Source organism: Geotrypetes seraphini, chromosome 7, assembly GCF_902459505.1.
Source record: "Geotrypetes seraphini chromosome 7, aGeoSer1.1, whole genome shotgun sequence".
Taxonomy (NCBI): Eukaryota; Metazoa; Chordata; class Amphibia; order Gymnophiona; family Dermophiidae; genus Geotrypetes; species Geotrypetes seraphini.
In genome coordinates this window covers 171,884,686-171,901,640 of record NC_047090.1, presented here as the reverse complement: position 1 = coordinate 171,901,640, position 16,955 = coordinate 171,884,686, and the positions used below count along the sequence as shown (strand labels likewise).

Sequence of the window (16,955 nt, the reverse complement as noted above, 5' to 3'; positions counted from 1 at the left end):
CCCCTTCCGTTTCCCTTCCCTCCCCTGGAGGTCTGGCATCTTTCCTTTTTTTGGTCTTCTTCCACAGATCCACCTTTTCTCAACTACACTTTCATCTGGTATCTCTTCCTCCTTCCCCACCACCCCAGAGTCCACCATCTCTCCCTTTCCTTTCCCAACTATCCTCCTATCCAGTATCTCTATCCCCCCTCCACACCATCCCTTGTGTCCAACTTCTCTCCCTTTCTGTTCCTTCCCTCCCTAAATCCCATTGTCCACCATCTCTCTCCCTCTCCTCTGTTTTTAGACCCATTATTTCTTCCCCCCCAAAGTCCGGCATATGCACATCTTTTTGAACCCCCCCTTTCCTCCCTCTCTCCGTGTACTTCTACATCAGGGCCCCCGTTCCCTGAAGGTCTGGCACCCCCCTGAAGGCCTGCACCCCTCCCTTGAAGGCCTGCATCCCCCCAAAGGCTTGTCCCCCCTGAAGGCCTGCACCCCACCCCTGAAGGCTTGTATCACCACCCCTGAAGGCCTCTGCCACCACCCTTGAAGGCCTGTCCCCCCTTTGAAGGCTTGCACCCCCCCCTGAAGGCTTGCACCCCCCCCTGAAGGCCTGCCCCCCTGAAGGCCTGCATCCCACTCCGGAAGGCCTGCCTGTCCCCCCTGACGCTGCTGCTCCTGCTTTAGGGGGCAAGGGAGGAGGGTCAGTTACCGAATTGGGAGGCCGATTTTTTGTTGTTTTAAATTGATTTGAATCGATTCACCTGCAGAGAATCGGTGAACCGATTCGAATCGTGAATTGGGCAGCACTACTGGATACCAACCTCTTTCCTCCTGCTTCTGGTTAATACATGTAAGCTCATTTGTTCTATCTCCTTGAGTACAGCCCCACTAACTAGCTTGCACTCAAAAATATATGCTATCCTTTCTCGTCAACCTCTTGCTGCCTCTGGTGCTCTCTAGCTGGTTGTGTAGCTCCGTCCACTAACTATTCACCAATCACTCAGGTGATCTCACCAGCTCTACTTAGCAAAGCCGCCTCAGGGTGGTGCAAGTCACTGGTGTGCGACACATTGCGCAACATAGGAGCCTGAACAAGGAGCACGTGCTCCTTAGTGCACTCCTTCGTCACCTCCTGATGACACCTCTCTTATTACAACACTTCTTTTGTACATTTCTTTCCTTTCTCTGTTCCTTTCCTTATAGATCTTATTCAATTTTTGATACTCTCTCCCCAATCTTACTCCCTATCCCCTTCCACCCCACCCCACCCCATAAGTCTACACTATCCATCCCCATTCCATCTACATTCAGTCTCAAGTTCAAACATCTTCTCCCATTCATCCATCTCCTTTCTTTGTGAGCATTTCCCATCTTCATCATTGCCATCATTCTTCCCCTTTGCTTCGATACATTCTCCTACACCTTCTCCTACTCACCGCGGAGGATATTAATCCCAACCCTGACTCTCCACATCATCTGCTTGCCTACATATGTAACCGCCTCAACTTTATTCCTATTCCATCCTCTTCTCTCTCTTTCTCATGTGCATTCTGCCTCCAACAAACTGCCTTATATTCACAACCTCTTTATCTCCCAGTCCCCCCACCTGAGAAGTGGATTTGCCCAGAGGACTCTGCTTCAGCTGCTGCCCTCTCCCAAAGAGGCTACCAATTCTCCCATACATGGCACCCTACAGGTCGAGGGGATGATGTTGGGCTGCTTCTCTCACCTACTTGAAGATTTCAACCTCTTCTCCCACTTCAATCGCACCACTTTTCTTTATTTGAAGTCCACTCTATCTGCCTATTTACTCCTCTACCTCTCCGAATAGTGGTCATTTATCATGCCCCCCAAAAAGTCCCCTCTTACCTTTCTCTTTGAGTTTGATTGCTGGCTTTCCGTCTTCCTTGATTCATCTTCTCCCTCAATCCTTCTTGGGGATTTTAACATTTGTACAGATGATCCCTCTGATACGTATGCCTCTTAAGTTTCTTCCTTTAACCTCCTCAATTGACCTCCCAGTTATGCTCTACCACCCCTACTTTTCAGCATGACCACTGCCTCAATCTAAGCCAGTGGTCTCCGACTCAAACCCTTTGCAGGGCCACACTTTGGATTTGTAGGTACTTGGAGGGCCTCAGAAAAAAATAGTTAATGTCTTATTAAAGAAATGACAATTTTGCATGAGGTAAAACTCTTTATAGTTTATAAATCTTTCCTTTTCACTAAGTCTTAATAATGATATTGTAATTTATAGTTAAAGAGACATATGATCAAGAAACTGTTTTATTTTACTTTTGTGATTATGATAAACATACCGAGGGCCTCAAAATAGTACCTGGCGGACCGTATGTGTCCCCCGGGCTGTGAGTTTAAGACCACTGATCTAAGCTGTAGGAACTGGCTTCACCAGAATCTCAAAAATTTGGCACCTTAGTTTCAGTTTGCAAGGCTCGGAATTAACACGGCCTTTTATCATGTTGAAGCAGATCCCCAAATACTCTAGGGATTGTGTCAGCTCTAGGTGGTTCTTCTGAAAGTTAAGGATCCACCCAGGACAATTTGCACCACTTTAATGCCGTCATCCTTGGATGAAGCTCTGATCAGCCAATTGTCGAAGCATGGATGCACCTGGATCTCTGCCTTGCACAGGTGCTGCTGCAATGACCATCACCTTGGTAGAGGTGTGAGGTGCTGTGGCCAGCCCGAATGGGAGCGCCAAGAATTGGAAATCTCTCCAGCACATGAAATCTGAGAAACTTCTTGTGAATTGGAAATATGGGAATATGAAAGTAAGCCTCTGTCCAATCCAGCAAGGCTAGAAATTCCTCTGGTGCCACCAGAGCTATAACCAAATGCACAACCTCCATCTGTGTGCTCCATCTGGAATCAAGGCACTTTCATTACTACTTCAGACCCAGGATAGGCTTTCAGTTATTTGAATCTCACTTGGTCATGATAAGGTAGACTGAGTGTCTGCCCAAGCCCGATTCCTTCGTTGGAATGGGTTCTATGGCTTGAATATTCAAGAGCCGTTTCACCATTGCTCGGAACTTGGATGCTTTCTCTGGCCATCCGGAAAAAGAGTCCAGTAGAAGATGAAAGAATTTGAGCTTGTAGCCCTCTGAAATGACGTCTAGCCCCCAAGAGTTCTGAGCAACTTCTCATCCAGGCTTCTCAATAAGCTGATGGCCTATCATCTAATTGTGGGAGTTTGACAACTGTCCTGGTATCATCAAACATTTCTTGGAGGCTGCTGCTGGGCAGGAATCTGAGGGATAAGCTCACCTGGAGCTTCCAAACCTCTTGTTGTGAGCTGTGAAATCATCTCTGAGCAGAGGACCCCACTAAAGACTGACAAAGCACTATGACCTGTCCTCCAGGGGTTCTACTGTCTGGCAAAGACTTAAGGCGATGATCTGCCCCACTGGACATAACATCATCCAGCCCTTTGTTAAAGAGCATTGGCCTTAGATAGGCAGCCTGCTTGATGTAGCTTTGGAAGCAAAATCTCCCTTCCATTATATAATCCAGAACATTCTACAGGCAGAGATAGAATAAGCAGAGATCTTGCTCATGACCTAGAGAGTATCTGCTATATAATCCACCCCCCAAATTACTAACTGGGGGTAAGTATCCTCCTCCTCTATTGGAGCCTGATACAATATAGTAAGGAAGGAGTGTGCTACAAAGGAAGTCGCTGCTGTCACCTTCAGCCCCAGATCCAAGGACCATGCCGTCTTGTGCTTCCTTCAGAATCACTCTACCTTCACTAGGCAGAGAAGTTCATTTGGAAACCTGTGCTACTAGCGAATCCACTTTAGGCAAGCCACTTTGTCAGAGTCTTGGCAACCTGCTAGGGACCCTCCGGAGCCTGAATACTCGTTAGCATCACTGCAATAACAGAATGTGAAGGAAAAGAAAAAGGGTTGTTTGAAGCTGAGAGCTGCTCATAAGAGAACGCTGAGCAGCAGAGGTTTGCGAGTGTTCAATCTTTAACGCTCACAGAGATACTGAGATGACCTACACCAAAACTGTTGATTTTAAAAAAAGGCAGCACACCTTCTGATCCTCCTCCTTGGGCTATGGCTGCCACAAACTTATGACTATTAGTCGTAGCCTGAGCCTTGATTCATCTTGAGGCAGTAAAAACACTGAGTCTGATCTTCAGCCATCCCAGTCTTTCTCCAAATGGACCTCCAGTTCCTGCCGGTGAACCTTCAGAGTTGCGCTGCACTGTGTGAGGGCAAACTCTCATGTGCAACAGTTGATGTGGCCCCAGATGGTGCAGCAACACCCTGATATAGGCTTTAAGGGTAAAGCCCTGAACGGAATGTCCTAAGAATATCTGCAGCAGCTCTTCTTATCTCCTCATCCATGGATCTACGCTTCTCCTAATATGCCATGTCACTATCCAAGAGCACTGGAAGGGAGTTTTGTCCCAAAAAATGAGCCACCTTCGATTGCATCACTCAAGAGAGACCAGAGGGGTGAAGCCTAGCACTCATGTGCCCAGCTGCGCATAGAATATAGACGCTCCTCAGTCAGCCATGCATCTGAAATCTGGCATGAGTCGGGGGTAAAACAGCCTGAGGAGTCCTCCACTAATGAATTCAATCAAAATCTTGATTATTTTTTAAGGCAGATTGAGACTTAAAATCAGATTTTAAAAATCCAAGATTGCCTCTTCAGCAGCATTTTGGCCTCAACACTCCCCCCCCCCCCCAGCCCAGGAGAGCTAAATAAAAGTACAAAAAATTTTGGAAAGGGGTTTTGGGAGGTAGGGGACCAAAATGCAACCTGCAGAAACCTCCAAAAATGCAATTAAAAGACCCACCTGATGTCTCCCATAGAATACAATGGAACTCTTCCAAAAGCATGGAAAGAAGCAATCATTCATCCCATAATCAAAGTCTACAAAATTAGTTCACAAGAGATTTCAAACTATAGACCCATTTCAAACATTCCTTTCTTGGCAAAGCTTACGGAAAAAATAGTCTTTCGCCAAATCTCAGATTTCGTCGAACAAACAAAAGTGCTTCATCCAAACCAAACCGGATTCCGCCAACATCATTCCACAGAACTTTCACTTATTGGGTTGACTACAAAAATTCTTTATCATCTTGACCATCACCAGTCCATTTTACTCATTTCTTTAGATCTATCTTCGGCATTTGACATAATAGACCATAAGCTTCTGACTCATCTGTGTGAAATTGGAATCAAAGACCAGGTCTTGGACTGGCTTTCATCTTTTTTTACAGATCGTTCCTCCAAGGTAGTTTTTAATTCAACATCATCTGATCCATTTACAACTGACTATGGCATCTCCCAGGGTTCCATTTTATCTCCCCTATTTTTCAATATTTTCCTGGCCTCCCTCTTAACATTAGGGCAATCCATCGGATTCACAATGTTTGCTTATGCGGATGATGTTCAACTAGTTCATCCGATAGATTTAAATAGCCAATCAGAAATAAAGTTCATAAACCAAAAATTGGAAAAGATTAACTCCTGGCTGGACCTACATATGATTTCTTTGAACATCGAAAAGTCCAAAGTAATGATTTTTCCCAACAAGGAAGGACTTTCCATGCAGACCACTCTCAAATTCAAGTCTCAACCTATTAAAATCGTACCTTCACTCAAATTACATGGAGTCACTCTCGATAGTAAATTTAATTATCATCTCCATATTAATACTGTAGTCCAGTGTTGCTTTTATCAGCTAAGTATGATCAGGTCACTATCCAAACTATTAGACGCTGCTTCTTTGAACATCTTGATTCATTCTCTCATGATTTCATGCATTGACTACTGTAATGCCCTCTATAAAGGCATAACTAAAAAAGAAATAAGAAGACTCCAAATAATACAGAACACCGCTGTAAAGATTATATTCAATGCAAAGAAATCCGACCATGTTACCCCCCCCCTCCTTTTGCAAGAAGCCCACTGGTTGCCAGTGGAACACAGAATCACTTACAAAATTCTTCTGTTAACATTTAAGACCAGACAAAATAATCAACCCAAATTTATTAATAATCTTCTTATCCCTTATAATCCTTCTAAGACTCTAAGATCGACAGCCAATAATCTTTTTTCTATTCCGTCACTGAAGAATATTGTGTTCAATTCTGGAGACCACACTACCGAAAAGATGTGTTGAGAATTGAGTCGGTTCAGCGAATGGCTACCAGGATGGTCTTGGGGCTCAGGGATCTCACGTATGAAGAAAGGTTAAAAAAACTGCGGATGTACTCGCTGGAGGAGCGAAGAGAGAGAGGGGACATGATTGAGACCTTTAAGTATATTACTGGGCGTATAGAGGTGAAAGACGATATCTTCAGTCTTACAGGGCCCTCGGTAACCAGAGGACACTCGCTGAAAATCAGGGGTGAGAAATTTCGGGGTGATACTAGGAAGTACTTCTTCACCGAAAGGGTGGTCGATCATTGGAACGAGCTGCCTCAGCGGGTGATTGAGGCCAGCAGCGTATTAGATTTCAAGAAAAAATGGGATATTCATGTGGGATTTCTAGAAGAGTAAGAATCAGGGAGTGGGTCATTGGTATGGGCAGACTCGATGGGCTATGGCCCTTTTCTGCCGTCATTTTTCTATGTTTCTATGTTTCTATATAAATACAATGAGGTCTACCATTTTCTCTGTTACCGCTCCCTCTCTCTGGAATAGCATCCCAAATTACTTACGTGAAGAATCAATTCTTAAATAATTTCAAGACGAAGCTAAAGATATTTCTCTTTCTCGATGCCTTCGAGACCTAACTGTCCTTTTAAGGGCAATTGCGTTTGACTTTATTTATAGCTGCCCCTCCTATTGTTTTTCCCTAATTGTTCTCTTTTACTTTGACTATTGTAGTTCTTGCCCTTTTACCTTTTATTCCCATTTGTCTTTGTTTCAAAAGTCTCTGAAAGTTATTGTTATTGTTAAGTGACGCTCTGCCATCTTAAATTTGTATTTTAGCTAAAGTATGTTTTAATGATTTTGTACACCGCCTAGAAGGTTGATTGGGCGGTATAAGAAATTTTAAATATACTTGAAACTTGAACTGTACTCACAGTTCAATTAGTGCTGTACCTGCATCAGCTGAAAACAGCAGCTGGAAGGTGAAGATTACTGCCTCAATTCCCAATGTTTGTCTCTTTGGTCTACCAATCAGACCATCAAATGGACTGAGACCTCAGACCCTCACAGTTTCACACATGTTGGGGGAACAGCAGCCAGCATCCGATAAAGTCCTCAAGACCAACACGGAGCCACCACAGCCTGTGCTCAAGCTCCGGTAAGAACCAGGAGTGAGCCATGCTACTAAGAGGACAGGTCCTGAGCCTTCCAAAAGTGTTTGTGCAGGCTGGCTAGGTAGGTGCCCTGTAAAAGGGTTTCCCTCTCAACTACAGACTTCTGACAGTCTCCCAGGCAGATCTGGGAGACTCTGAAGCACCAAGCAGCCTCAAAATCCGGATAAAAACCAGAAAATAAAAACTGAGAAGATTAAAAAGACTCACGGGTAGAAGGAGAAACTGAGGAGCTACAGCATAGATCAGCAAAAGAGGAGGTGGAGCCGAAAAATGAAGATGCCTTCTACACAACTCAGAATTAGAGGTGAATAACCCACTGGTTCAAGACTCGTATACCTTTTGCACTAGACAATTAGGTGTCATTAAAATCTGTTATAAACACCAATTCTATAAAGATTATCACTAAGGAACTTTTATAGAACAGCGCATAGCACAGATTCCTGAACCCAACTTTGGGCAAGCCTGCCAAAAGCTGTTGTAAATCCTAGCACCCAACTAATGGCAGCTGGGTGCAGAAATCCAAATATTCTATAACATTACACCTAATTTCTGAGATTGCCTCTGACTTGTCCATACTCCTCCTGAAAAGGGGATGGGATTTGATATACCGCTTTTCTGTGGTTACGATCAAAGCGGTTTACGTGTCTCAATTAACCGGGACTCTCACACAGCTGGCAAAAAACACAGGTGGAAAAAGTGTCCCCTGAAGAGCCAGTGGCAGTGGTCCTGAGCGGCAACCCCCCCCCCCTACCTCCCTCAAGCCCTGAAGAACTACAAGCAGCGGCAATCCTGAGCTGCGAACCCCACCTCCCTCCCGATCTGAAGCACCAGTGCAGCAGTGTCCTGAGCCGCAAATCCTCCCTCCCGCCCCATAGCATCAGTGCAGTAGTGGTCCTGAACCACAAAGCCCTCCTCCCTCCCTCAAGCCCCCAAAAAGCTATGAACTCCCCCCCCCCCCTTTCATGCCCCAAAGCACCAGTGCGGCAGTGGGCCTAGCCCTCCTCCCTCCCTCAAGCCCCTTAGTGGCAGAAGCAGGCAGCAGTCCTGAGCCGTGAACTCCCTCCCTCTCTCCTCCTTACCCGAAGCGCAGCAGCCATCAGGAGGCAGCCTCAAAACAGGCTACTCGCAGCCAGTCCCAGCAGGGCTTTTCCTTTGATGCGTCACTTCTGACACATTAGAGGGCCCTGCCAGGGCTGGCCGCAAGCAGCCTGTTTTGAGGCTGCCTCCTGCTGACCACTGCGCTTCAGCTAAAGACTAGAGAGAGGGAGGGAGTGAGGGGGTTTGCAGCTCAGGTCCACTGCCGCTTCTGCCATACCAGGGCTTAAGGAAGGGAGAGAGGAGGGCTTTACGGCTCTGGACCACTGCTGCGCTGGCTCTTCAGGGTGGAGGGAATTGAGATGGTGTTAGACAAGGTTTCTAATGCACTCTCATTTAACCAGAAAACACAGTTATTCGGTATCCACCAATCTCCATAGGTGCCGGATAACTGAGATTTTACTGTACGTGTTTTGTACCTGGGGCAATGGAGAGTTAAGTGACTTTCCAGAGTCATAAGGAGCTGCAGTGGGAATCTAACCCAATTCCCCTGGTTCTCAAGCCACTGCACTAACTTCCTATGGCCATGCCCGTTGGCATGCAATGAAACTGAGGCATCTAATATAGAATAGCACGCAGGCAGATCTGAGTGTAAGTTCACATTGGTGCCAATTAACTCCAATACCTGCTTGTTACCGTCTAATTGACTAATTAGTTTCTACATGAATCTGGGAACTATGCCCACATTTGGACGCCTAAATTTTTGGCAACCTATATAGAATCTGTGGGTTTTTGTACACAAGTGAACCTCTATAAAATTCCCCAGAGACACACAATTGTACAAAAAAAAAATCACGCTGAGTGGGCCAGCAGTGGATAGTCAGCGGCACCTATCTAGAAATAATACGGATATCAGCCAGACGGGAAGATAGATTTTTGCCCAGTTAGGTATGAGGATCGCAGCACAGAATATTGACTAGTATCAATATTCCTTCTGGGCCTGTTGAAGACCTGGATGTTGAATGCTGCTGTCCAGACATGAATCCAGCATTGCATATTCTGGCCTAATTCAGCCAACAGCTGTCGGCAGCTGTAAAAACCATTGCCATGGGTTAACTGTCAGGAGATAGTACCTGCTTTTGAATGATACATGCACAGGCATTTTTGGCTTTAGAAACTAGGCAGAATAGGGGTGGGAGCAACACACACATCCTCTATAATAAAACCCTAAGCGCACATGCGCACTTAGGACGGCTCGTTCCCTGACAGCATGATGTGTCCCTCCGTGCCGAATTCCATTTTCGAACACGGAGGCAGGGAACATGCCGGCGACTCCCCCCTCTCACCCTCACTCACCGCCATAAAAACCGCTGCCGCCGCTGATTCACGCTGCACGTGGGAGGGCACAGGCGCCCCTGCTGGCATCTACTTCTCCCCCTCCTCCCTCTCGCCTGCTCACCTGCCCGCCACATTTAACTTCTTAGAAAAGCGCTGCGCCATGCTGCCGCTGGCCTCGCCGTCTTCTCTCCACTGTGGCCCGCCCTCTGACAGCTTCCTGTTTCCGCTAGTGCTGGCCACAGTGGACAGAAGACGCCGAGGCCAGCAAAAGTGCAGCGCTTTTCTTTGAAGTTAAACATGGCGGCGGATGAGCAGGTGGGAGGGAGGAGGGGGAGGAGTAGACAACGGCAGGGGTGCATTACAGAGTGAGGGAAGCGGGGAGAATGGAGACATGGATGTGGAGGAAGCAAGATGGGGAGAGGGAGAGAGATTCAGGGAGGGGTCAGAAGGGGAGGGTGATATATGGACAGAGAAAGTAAGAGAGGGAGAGATGGACAAGAGGTTCGTGCCAGTGAGCCAGAAGGGGTGCTGCTGGACAGGGGGAGCAGGGAAGAGGTGCTGCTAGACAGGGGGGAGGTAAAAGGAAGGGAGAAGGCCTACTGCTGGACAGGGGGAACAGGGAAGAGGTGCTGCTGGATAGGGGGGGGAGGTAAAATGAAGGGAGAAGGGCTGCTGCTGGACAGGGGAAGCAGGGAAGAGGTGCTGCTGGACAGCGGGGAGGTAAAAGGAAGGGAGAAGGGCTGCTGCTGAACAGGGGGAGCAGTGAAGGGGTGCTGCTGGACAGGGGAGACATAAAACGAAGGGAGAAGTGCTGCTGCTTGGCAGGGGGAGCAGTGGAGTGGTGCTGCTGGACATAGGGGAGGTAGAAGAAAGGGAGAAGGGTTACTACTGGACAGGGGGAGCAGACAAAGGGTGGTGGTGGACAGCCGAGGAAAGAGAGACAGAAAGAAAGAAAGACAAACAGACAGACAGCGTCAAGGAGAGAGAGACAGAAAGAAAAAAAGACTGACACACACATCTATTCTAGCATCTGTTAATGTAACGGGCTTAAAGACTAGTATTATATAAAATACAAGCATACGCGAAAACATTGGTCTTACGTTTTATATAATTTTGACTTCCACTTCTTTATTGTTGACTGTGTTAAAGCAGCTTCCACCTCCTTCATATTTTTGATACCAGGCAAAACCAGGAGTACTGAAGCATTCCCTTTGTATGGCAAGCGCACTACAGTGCAATTTAATTCATCATCGTTATATATGTCAAGCATGCCAATCTGGAACATCATAGGAACTTTTACATCTGTGTTTTCATCCACATGGAAGTTGCCCTCCCTTGTGAGATCAGGATTAAAAGTGTGTTCCCATTGGGCTTAAAAGAAAGGAAACAAAAGGGGGAAAAATATTATTCAGTGAGCTGAAAACTTGCTATTTTATTTTTGTATAATTCTTTATTTTAATAATTTTTACCCCCCAAAAATACAATTCACAATAATCTCAATACAAATTATAAATACATTAACATAATTAACATATTTCATAATGAATATATATTGAGATAATACATCTTTAAATATTTAAAATCAGCCCCTCCCTTACCTCCCGCCCCCCCCCCCCTTCTGGAGCCTGGTATCTCTTTCCAATAGGATAGTAAATGAAATATTATAGATCTTCAAAAGTCTACTTTTTCCAATTCAATGTATTTTTCCCATATATCTATGAACTTTGCCCATTGATTTGTTAAAAGGGCCGACAATCTATATTTTTCGCATACCATTCCTATACGATCTCTCATATCTCTTATAGTGGGTATGTTTGCTATGAATGCCAAATCCATAAGTTTAAGTTGAGAGGATGATAAACCCTCTACTCCAGATCCCAACAATGCCTTATCAGCACTCATCTCAAGAGGAGTCTGGATCAGTTTGCTCACATCACGAAATACTTGCTCCCTGTATTTCTGGATCTTTTGACATTCCCACCACATATGATAGAATGTACCTCTTTCCTCACACCCCTTCCAATAGGCATCATTTTTCTCCTTTGCTAATCGGAACCGGAGTGACATACCATAGAAAATTTGCTATTTTAATAGGCGTTATTTCAAGTTTCAAGTTTATTAGGTTGCTTGTTAAATCGCTTAATCAGATTTCTAAGCGATGTACAATAAAATATACATGTAAGGAAACAACAACATAACATACAATTTCAATTATAACGTAAACAAAGGGTAAGAGGGAAAGAAATACATTTTTTTATAGTAAAGAAAGAACTTACAGGGAGAACACATAAGGAGATTAAAAAATGGGTAAAAAATAATTAACTAGAGTAACACTGTGTAATAAAATTTAATTAATTTGCAAATGCGTCTTTAAACAAAAAAGTTTTTAATTCGCTTTTAAATTTCCCAAACACTTTCTCCTCCCGTAAAAACATGGGAAGCGCATTCCAGACCTGGGGAGCTGTACATGAAAAGATAAATTGTCTTCTTGTGTTAATTACTTTTAACGTAGGAATTGATAAAAGGTTCCGTTCACTAGGTCTTAAAGTTCTTTTAACAGAATATGGGATAAGTAGTCTGAATAAAAATGCTGGAGTCTTATTTTCTAATGTTTTAAAGATAATAGTACATAATTTGTGTGTAATTCTGTGTATGACTGGCAGCCAATGAGCCTTTTTAAGGAGTGGTGTCACATGATCGAATTTTTTAGATTTTGTTATTAATTTAATGGAAGCATTTTGAATAATTTGTAAACGTTTAATTTCTTGTAACGTAATTCCTGTAAATAATGAATTGCAGTAATCGATTTTAGACATCACCAGAGAGTGAATAAGAATATTAAGTGCTCTAGGACAGAGGAATTTAGAAATGGATCGAATTTTCCGCAATCTATAGAAGGTGGTTTTAACAATACTACTAATGTGATCATGATAATTGAGTTTATTATCAAAAATTACTCCTAGAATTTTAGTATTTTTAACTAATTGAAGAGGAATATTTTGAATCATAATAGGAGTAACTAAAGAAAAGTTTTCCTGTAATTCTCCGTACATATGGACCAAAGCTTTTATTTCATTTTCATTGGGGTTAGCATATTGTTTCTTGTTCACTGTCTATCACTTTAGAAAACACTTGGGAGGTGGCGGGTGGGAGGTTGGGAACAGTAGCGTAGTTAGGGAGGTTTGCACCTGGCTTCACCACGCTGTAAGCCCCCGCCCCTGCTCTTCGGCGCCCCGCCCTACTCACACCTCTTGAAATGTTCACTGTGTTAGACAAGGTTTCTAACACACTCTCGTTTAACCAGAAAACACAGTTATTCGGTATCCACCAATCTCCATAGGTGCCGGATAACTGAGATTTTACTGTACGTATTTTGTACCTGGGGCAATGGAGAGTTGTGACTTTCCAGAGTCATAAGGAGCTGCAGTGGGAATCTAACCCAATTCACCTGGTTCTCAAGCCACTGCACTAACTTCCGTTGGCATGCGATGAAATTGAGGCATCTAATATAGAATAGCACGCAGGCAGATCTGAGTGTAAGTTCACATTGGTGCCAATTAACTCCAATACCTGCTTGTTAGCGCCTAATTGACTAATTAGTTTCTACGTGCATCTGGGTACTATGCCCAAATTTGGATGCCCAAATTTTTGGCAACCTATATATGGCCTCGGCTTTCTTCTGACATCACATTATAGTCCCGCAACTAGGAAATTGCATCAAAAGGGAGCCGAGGCTGGTGCGAGCAGTGGGCAGAAGATACTATTTGTGCCAGGGAACATTTAAAGAGATATTCTGGGGAGGCGGAGAGGCTCTGGTGCCAGTTCCTCCATGAATAGGGTGCCTGGAGTGGTCTGCTTCCCCAGCCCCCCCCTTACTACGCCATGGGGGGGGGGGAATTTCATCATGGTGTGCTACTGTTAAGATGGGGTTTTTTTAACCACAAGTCATGCTATTTTAACACAGGGTCCTACTTAATCCTGTGACACTTCGCACTAAAATAGAACAATTTGTGTAACTTAGGATTTATATCTTTCTTCCACTATACACTTCTCCCTCCGAATCTGCGGTTTCAGTATCCGCGGATTCGGTTATTCGTGATTTTTTTTTTGGGGGGTGGGAAAGAAAAGAAACGCTGCAACCCGGACCTCCCCTGGTGGTCTAGCGGGCTTTCTGGGCAGGAGCGATCTTCTTACGCTCCTGCCCCGTGCAGATCACTCATACAAAATGGCTGCGGGGAGTTCCCGTCGTAGTCTCAATAGATTACGGGAACTCTCAAGATTACGACGGGAACTCCCCGCAGCCATTTTGTATGAGTGATCTGCACGGGGCAGGAGCGTAGGAAGATTGCTCCTGCCCCGAAAGCCTGCTAGACCACCAGGTACGGTACGGGATGCCGGGGGGAGGGAGGCGGGTCACAGCCGGCCCAAATGTTATTCACGAGTTTTCAATATTCGCGGGCCGGCTCTGCCCCTAACTCCCGCGAATATTGAGGGAGAAGTGTATAACAAGAAAGAAATGTTGTTAACTGCAGGATCAGATTGAAGGGACATTGTATAAACAACTGTTGCCTTCCAACAATGTTCAGTTGACCTAAGTTGCTTTCTGCACTGATTCTGAAGCATTAACAGGGCTGGAGGATTTTGAGATGGTCAGCTTCTCCCAGAGGAGCGTGGCATGCCGGCGCAGCCACGCCTGTGTTCGTCGTCAAGTGTGGCGAGTGAAGCAAGTGAGGCAGCAATTTCGGATTGCAGCGAAGAAGGGGAAGATCAAGCAGTACAGCGTTTTTTTAGCTGCCTCAGGAACACAACTGCCACCGCGTGAGATTGTGGGCTCGGCGGGGGACCTGCAGAACCTATCGTTAAAGCGAGAATCTACAGGTACTGTGCAAATTAAACCTTTTGTGTTAGTTCCCTTAAAAAAAGACCTGAATTCAATTTGGGAAGCTATTTCCGAATTGCAATCCTCACTGGGGACTCAGATGCAGAATTGAACTACATATTGCTCTGGATTGTTTTTGGAGATGACACAATTACACCAAAGAGTGGGCAAAATGGAAACCGAATCCTTAAACCAAAGACAAAAATTAGATACTTTGACTGCTCAAAATCAGCTATTAATGAAAGATAACGGGAATATTAATTTTAAACTGGAGATGCTGGAGAATGCATAAAGACGACAAAACTTGAGGTTAATTAACTTTCCTAAATTGATCACTGTTTCACCACTTGACCTATTTAAAAGGTCTCTCACAGAGGTTTTAAAAATACTGTAAGGTTCGAGAATTTACTATCTTCCGACTGGAAAGAAGAAAATAGCTGAAGAACAACAGGCTCCTGTTATAGAGAGTTTAGATATCTTAGATTCTTTCTAACATATTAGTCAAATTCTACTACTTAAAATGTCAGTTGGGCCTATGACTCATATGTTGTAATGTTCTTTCGCTTGTTGATTTCCCTGGCTGTTGTGCTTTTATCTGCTTCCCCTTTCTGGTTGTATGTTCCCTTTGCAATTGCTAATAAAGATATTCACAAAAAAAAAAAAAAAAGAAAGATCAGATTCTGATCAGATTTCAGTGGCTACACTTTTTGTTCAATTAGCTTTAGAATCGGATAGGAAGTGGTTGTTGAAATGTTGAAGATATGTTTTAAATTTAAAGATAAAGAATTTATGAAAGAGGAAACAATTTTTGATTTTGCTTCCTCAGGTTCTAAAATTGGGGGCTACATTTGTGTTTAGATTTCCTTGTAAATGTTTAGTTAATTATCAGGGAACTAGATATGTATTTTTTTTGAATCCTCACAATTGTCAAGATTTAGGGCTCCTTTTAGTAAGGTGCGTTAGGGCCTTGCCGTGCGTGCATTAGATCTTGACGACAACATTGAGCTGGCGTAATTCTAGAAGCGTACCGTGCAGTTTAGCGCGTGGTAATTTTGTCTGTGCGCTAAAAACGCTAGCGCACCTTAGTAAAAGGAGCCTTTATTTCAGCTAAAGATGTGATTGTTGTCAGTAACCCAACTTACAAGAGGAAGGCTCGTAATAAGTGGCCTGGGTGTGATTCAGGTTCACCTTTCTGTTTTCCTAATAATCATTTAAATAATTAAAAGTATACCGATTTTTCTTTTTAAAGCTCTCCCTGTTATATAGTGGACTACCGTATTTTCTCGCATATAACGCGCGCGTTATACGTGGTTTTTACAAACCGCACATACCCTTGCGCGTTATATGCGTGAGGGTGTTGTACAAAATTTTTTTTACATAGTTCCCCCCCCCCCCGATGCCCGATTCATCACCCGGAAGGAGCGCTCGCACCCCCACCCGAAGGACTGCTCGCACCCCCACAGCCTCCCCCCTCCCCCATGGAGAAGCTGTCTACCTTGTTTCCGGATGCCAGCCCAGCTGCTTCCTCTGCTGGCGGTCCTGCCCCTTCTCAGAGCCCTGTGCTGCGCTGCTTCCTCTTCAGGCGGTCCCGCTCTTTCTCTGATGTCAGAGAAAGGGTGGGACCGCCGGAAGAAAAAGCAGCGCAGCAGGGCTCAGAGAAGGGGCGGGACCGCCGGCAGAGGAAACAGCTGGGCTTGCTGGCATCTGGAAACAAGGTAGACAGCTTCTCCATGGGGGAGGGGGGGAGGCTGTGGGGGTGCGAGCGGTCCTTCGGGGTGGGAGTGCGAGCGGTCCTGCGGGGGTTGAATCGGACGTCGGGGGGGGGGGGCATCAGGCTTTCAGGGTAGGGACCGGACTTCAAGGGGGAAAGGAGAGTCGAGGCGGGCAAAAAGAGAGTCGGGGTCTCCAGAGGAGAGTCGGGGCAGGCGAAAGGAGAGTCGGGCAGCATGCGCGGTATACGGGTGTGCGCGGTATATAAAAATTTCTGTACATAAATTTGTGTTTTTCGCGCGCTATACCCGTGTGCGCGTTTTACACGGGTGCGCGTTATCTACGTGAAAATACGGTAATTAACAGTACAAAAGGGGGAAAAAATTTCCAATGTTCTAATACTTGTATTGATGTGGGTTTTTAAAAATATTTGTAACTGTTTAATATGAATGATTTTGTTGATCATGAAAATGGAAATTTAATAAAAAGGAAAAATTAAAAAAAAAAATTAGGGCTGGAGGATTAGTCTTGGTGATTAGGGCAACAGGCTAACATGATAACCAGCATTAAAATCTTGCCAAAGTTCATGGTGAACTTCATTTCACCCTCTATTGCCTCAGGCACAAACTTAGAACATAAGGTCTCTGCAGGGCACAGGAACGTATTTTTTTTTTGCATTTGACCTTCAG

The 16,955-nt window shown here is 44.8% G+C and overlaps 1 protein-coding gene across 7 annotated transcripts in view; it reads right to left on the bottom strand.

Moving 5' to 3' along the window:
• The window catches only part of LOC117363436 (serine protease inhibitor 2.1-like), a 192,244-nt gene that overhangs the window by 11,998 nt on the left and 163,291 nt on the right, over positions 1 to 16,955 (bottom strand). For all 7 annotated transcript variants that reach the window (XM_033951161.1, XM_033951162.1, XM_033951163.1 and 4 more), the window contains one exon: positions 10,778 to 11,048. In XM_033951161.1, coding sequence (XP_033807052.1) covers positions 10,778 to 11,048 — 271 coding nt within the window. The remainder of the gene's footprint in view (positions 1 to 10,777; positions 11,049 to 16,955) is intronic.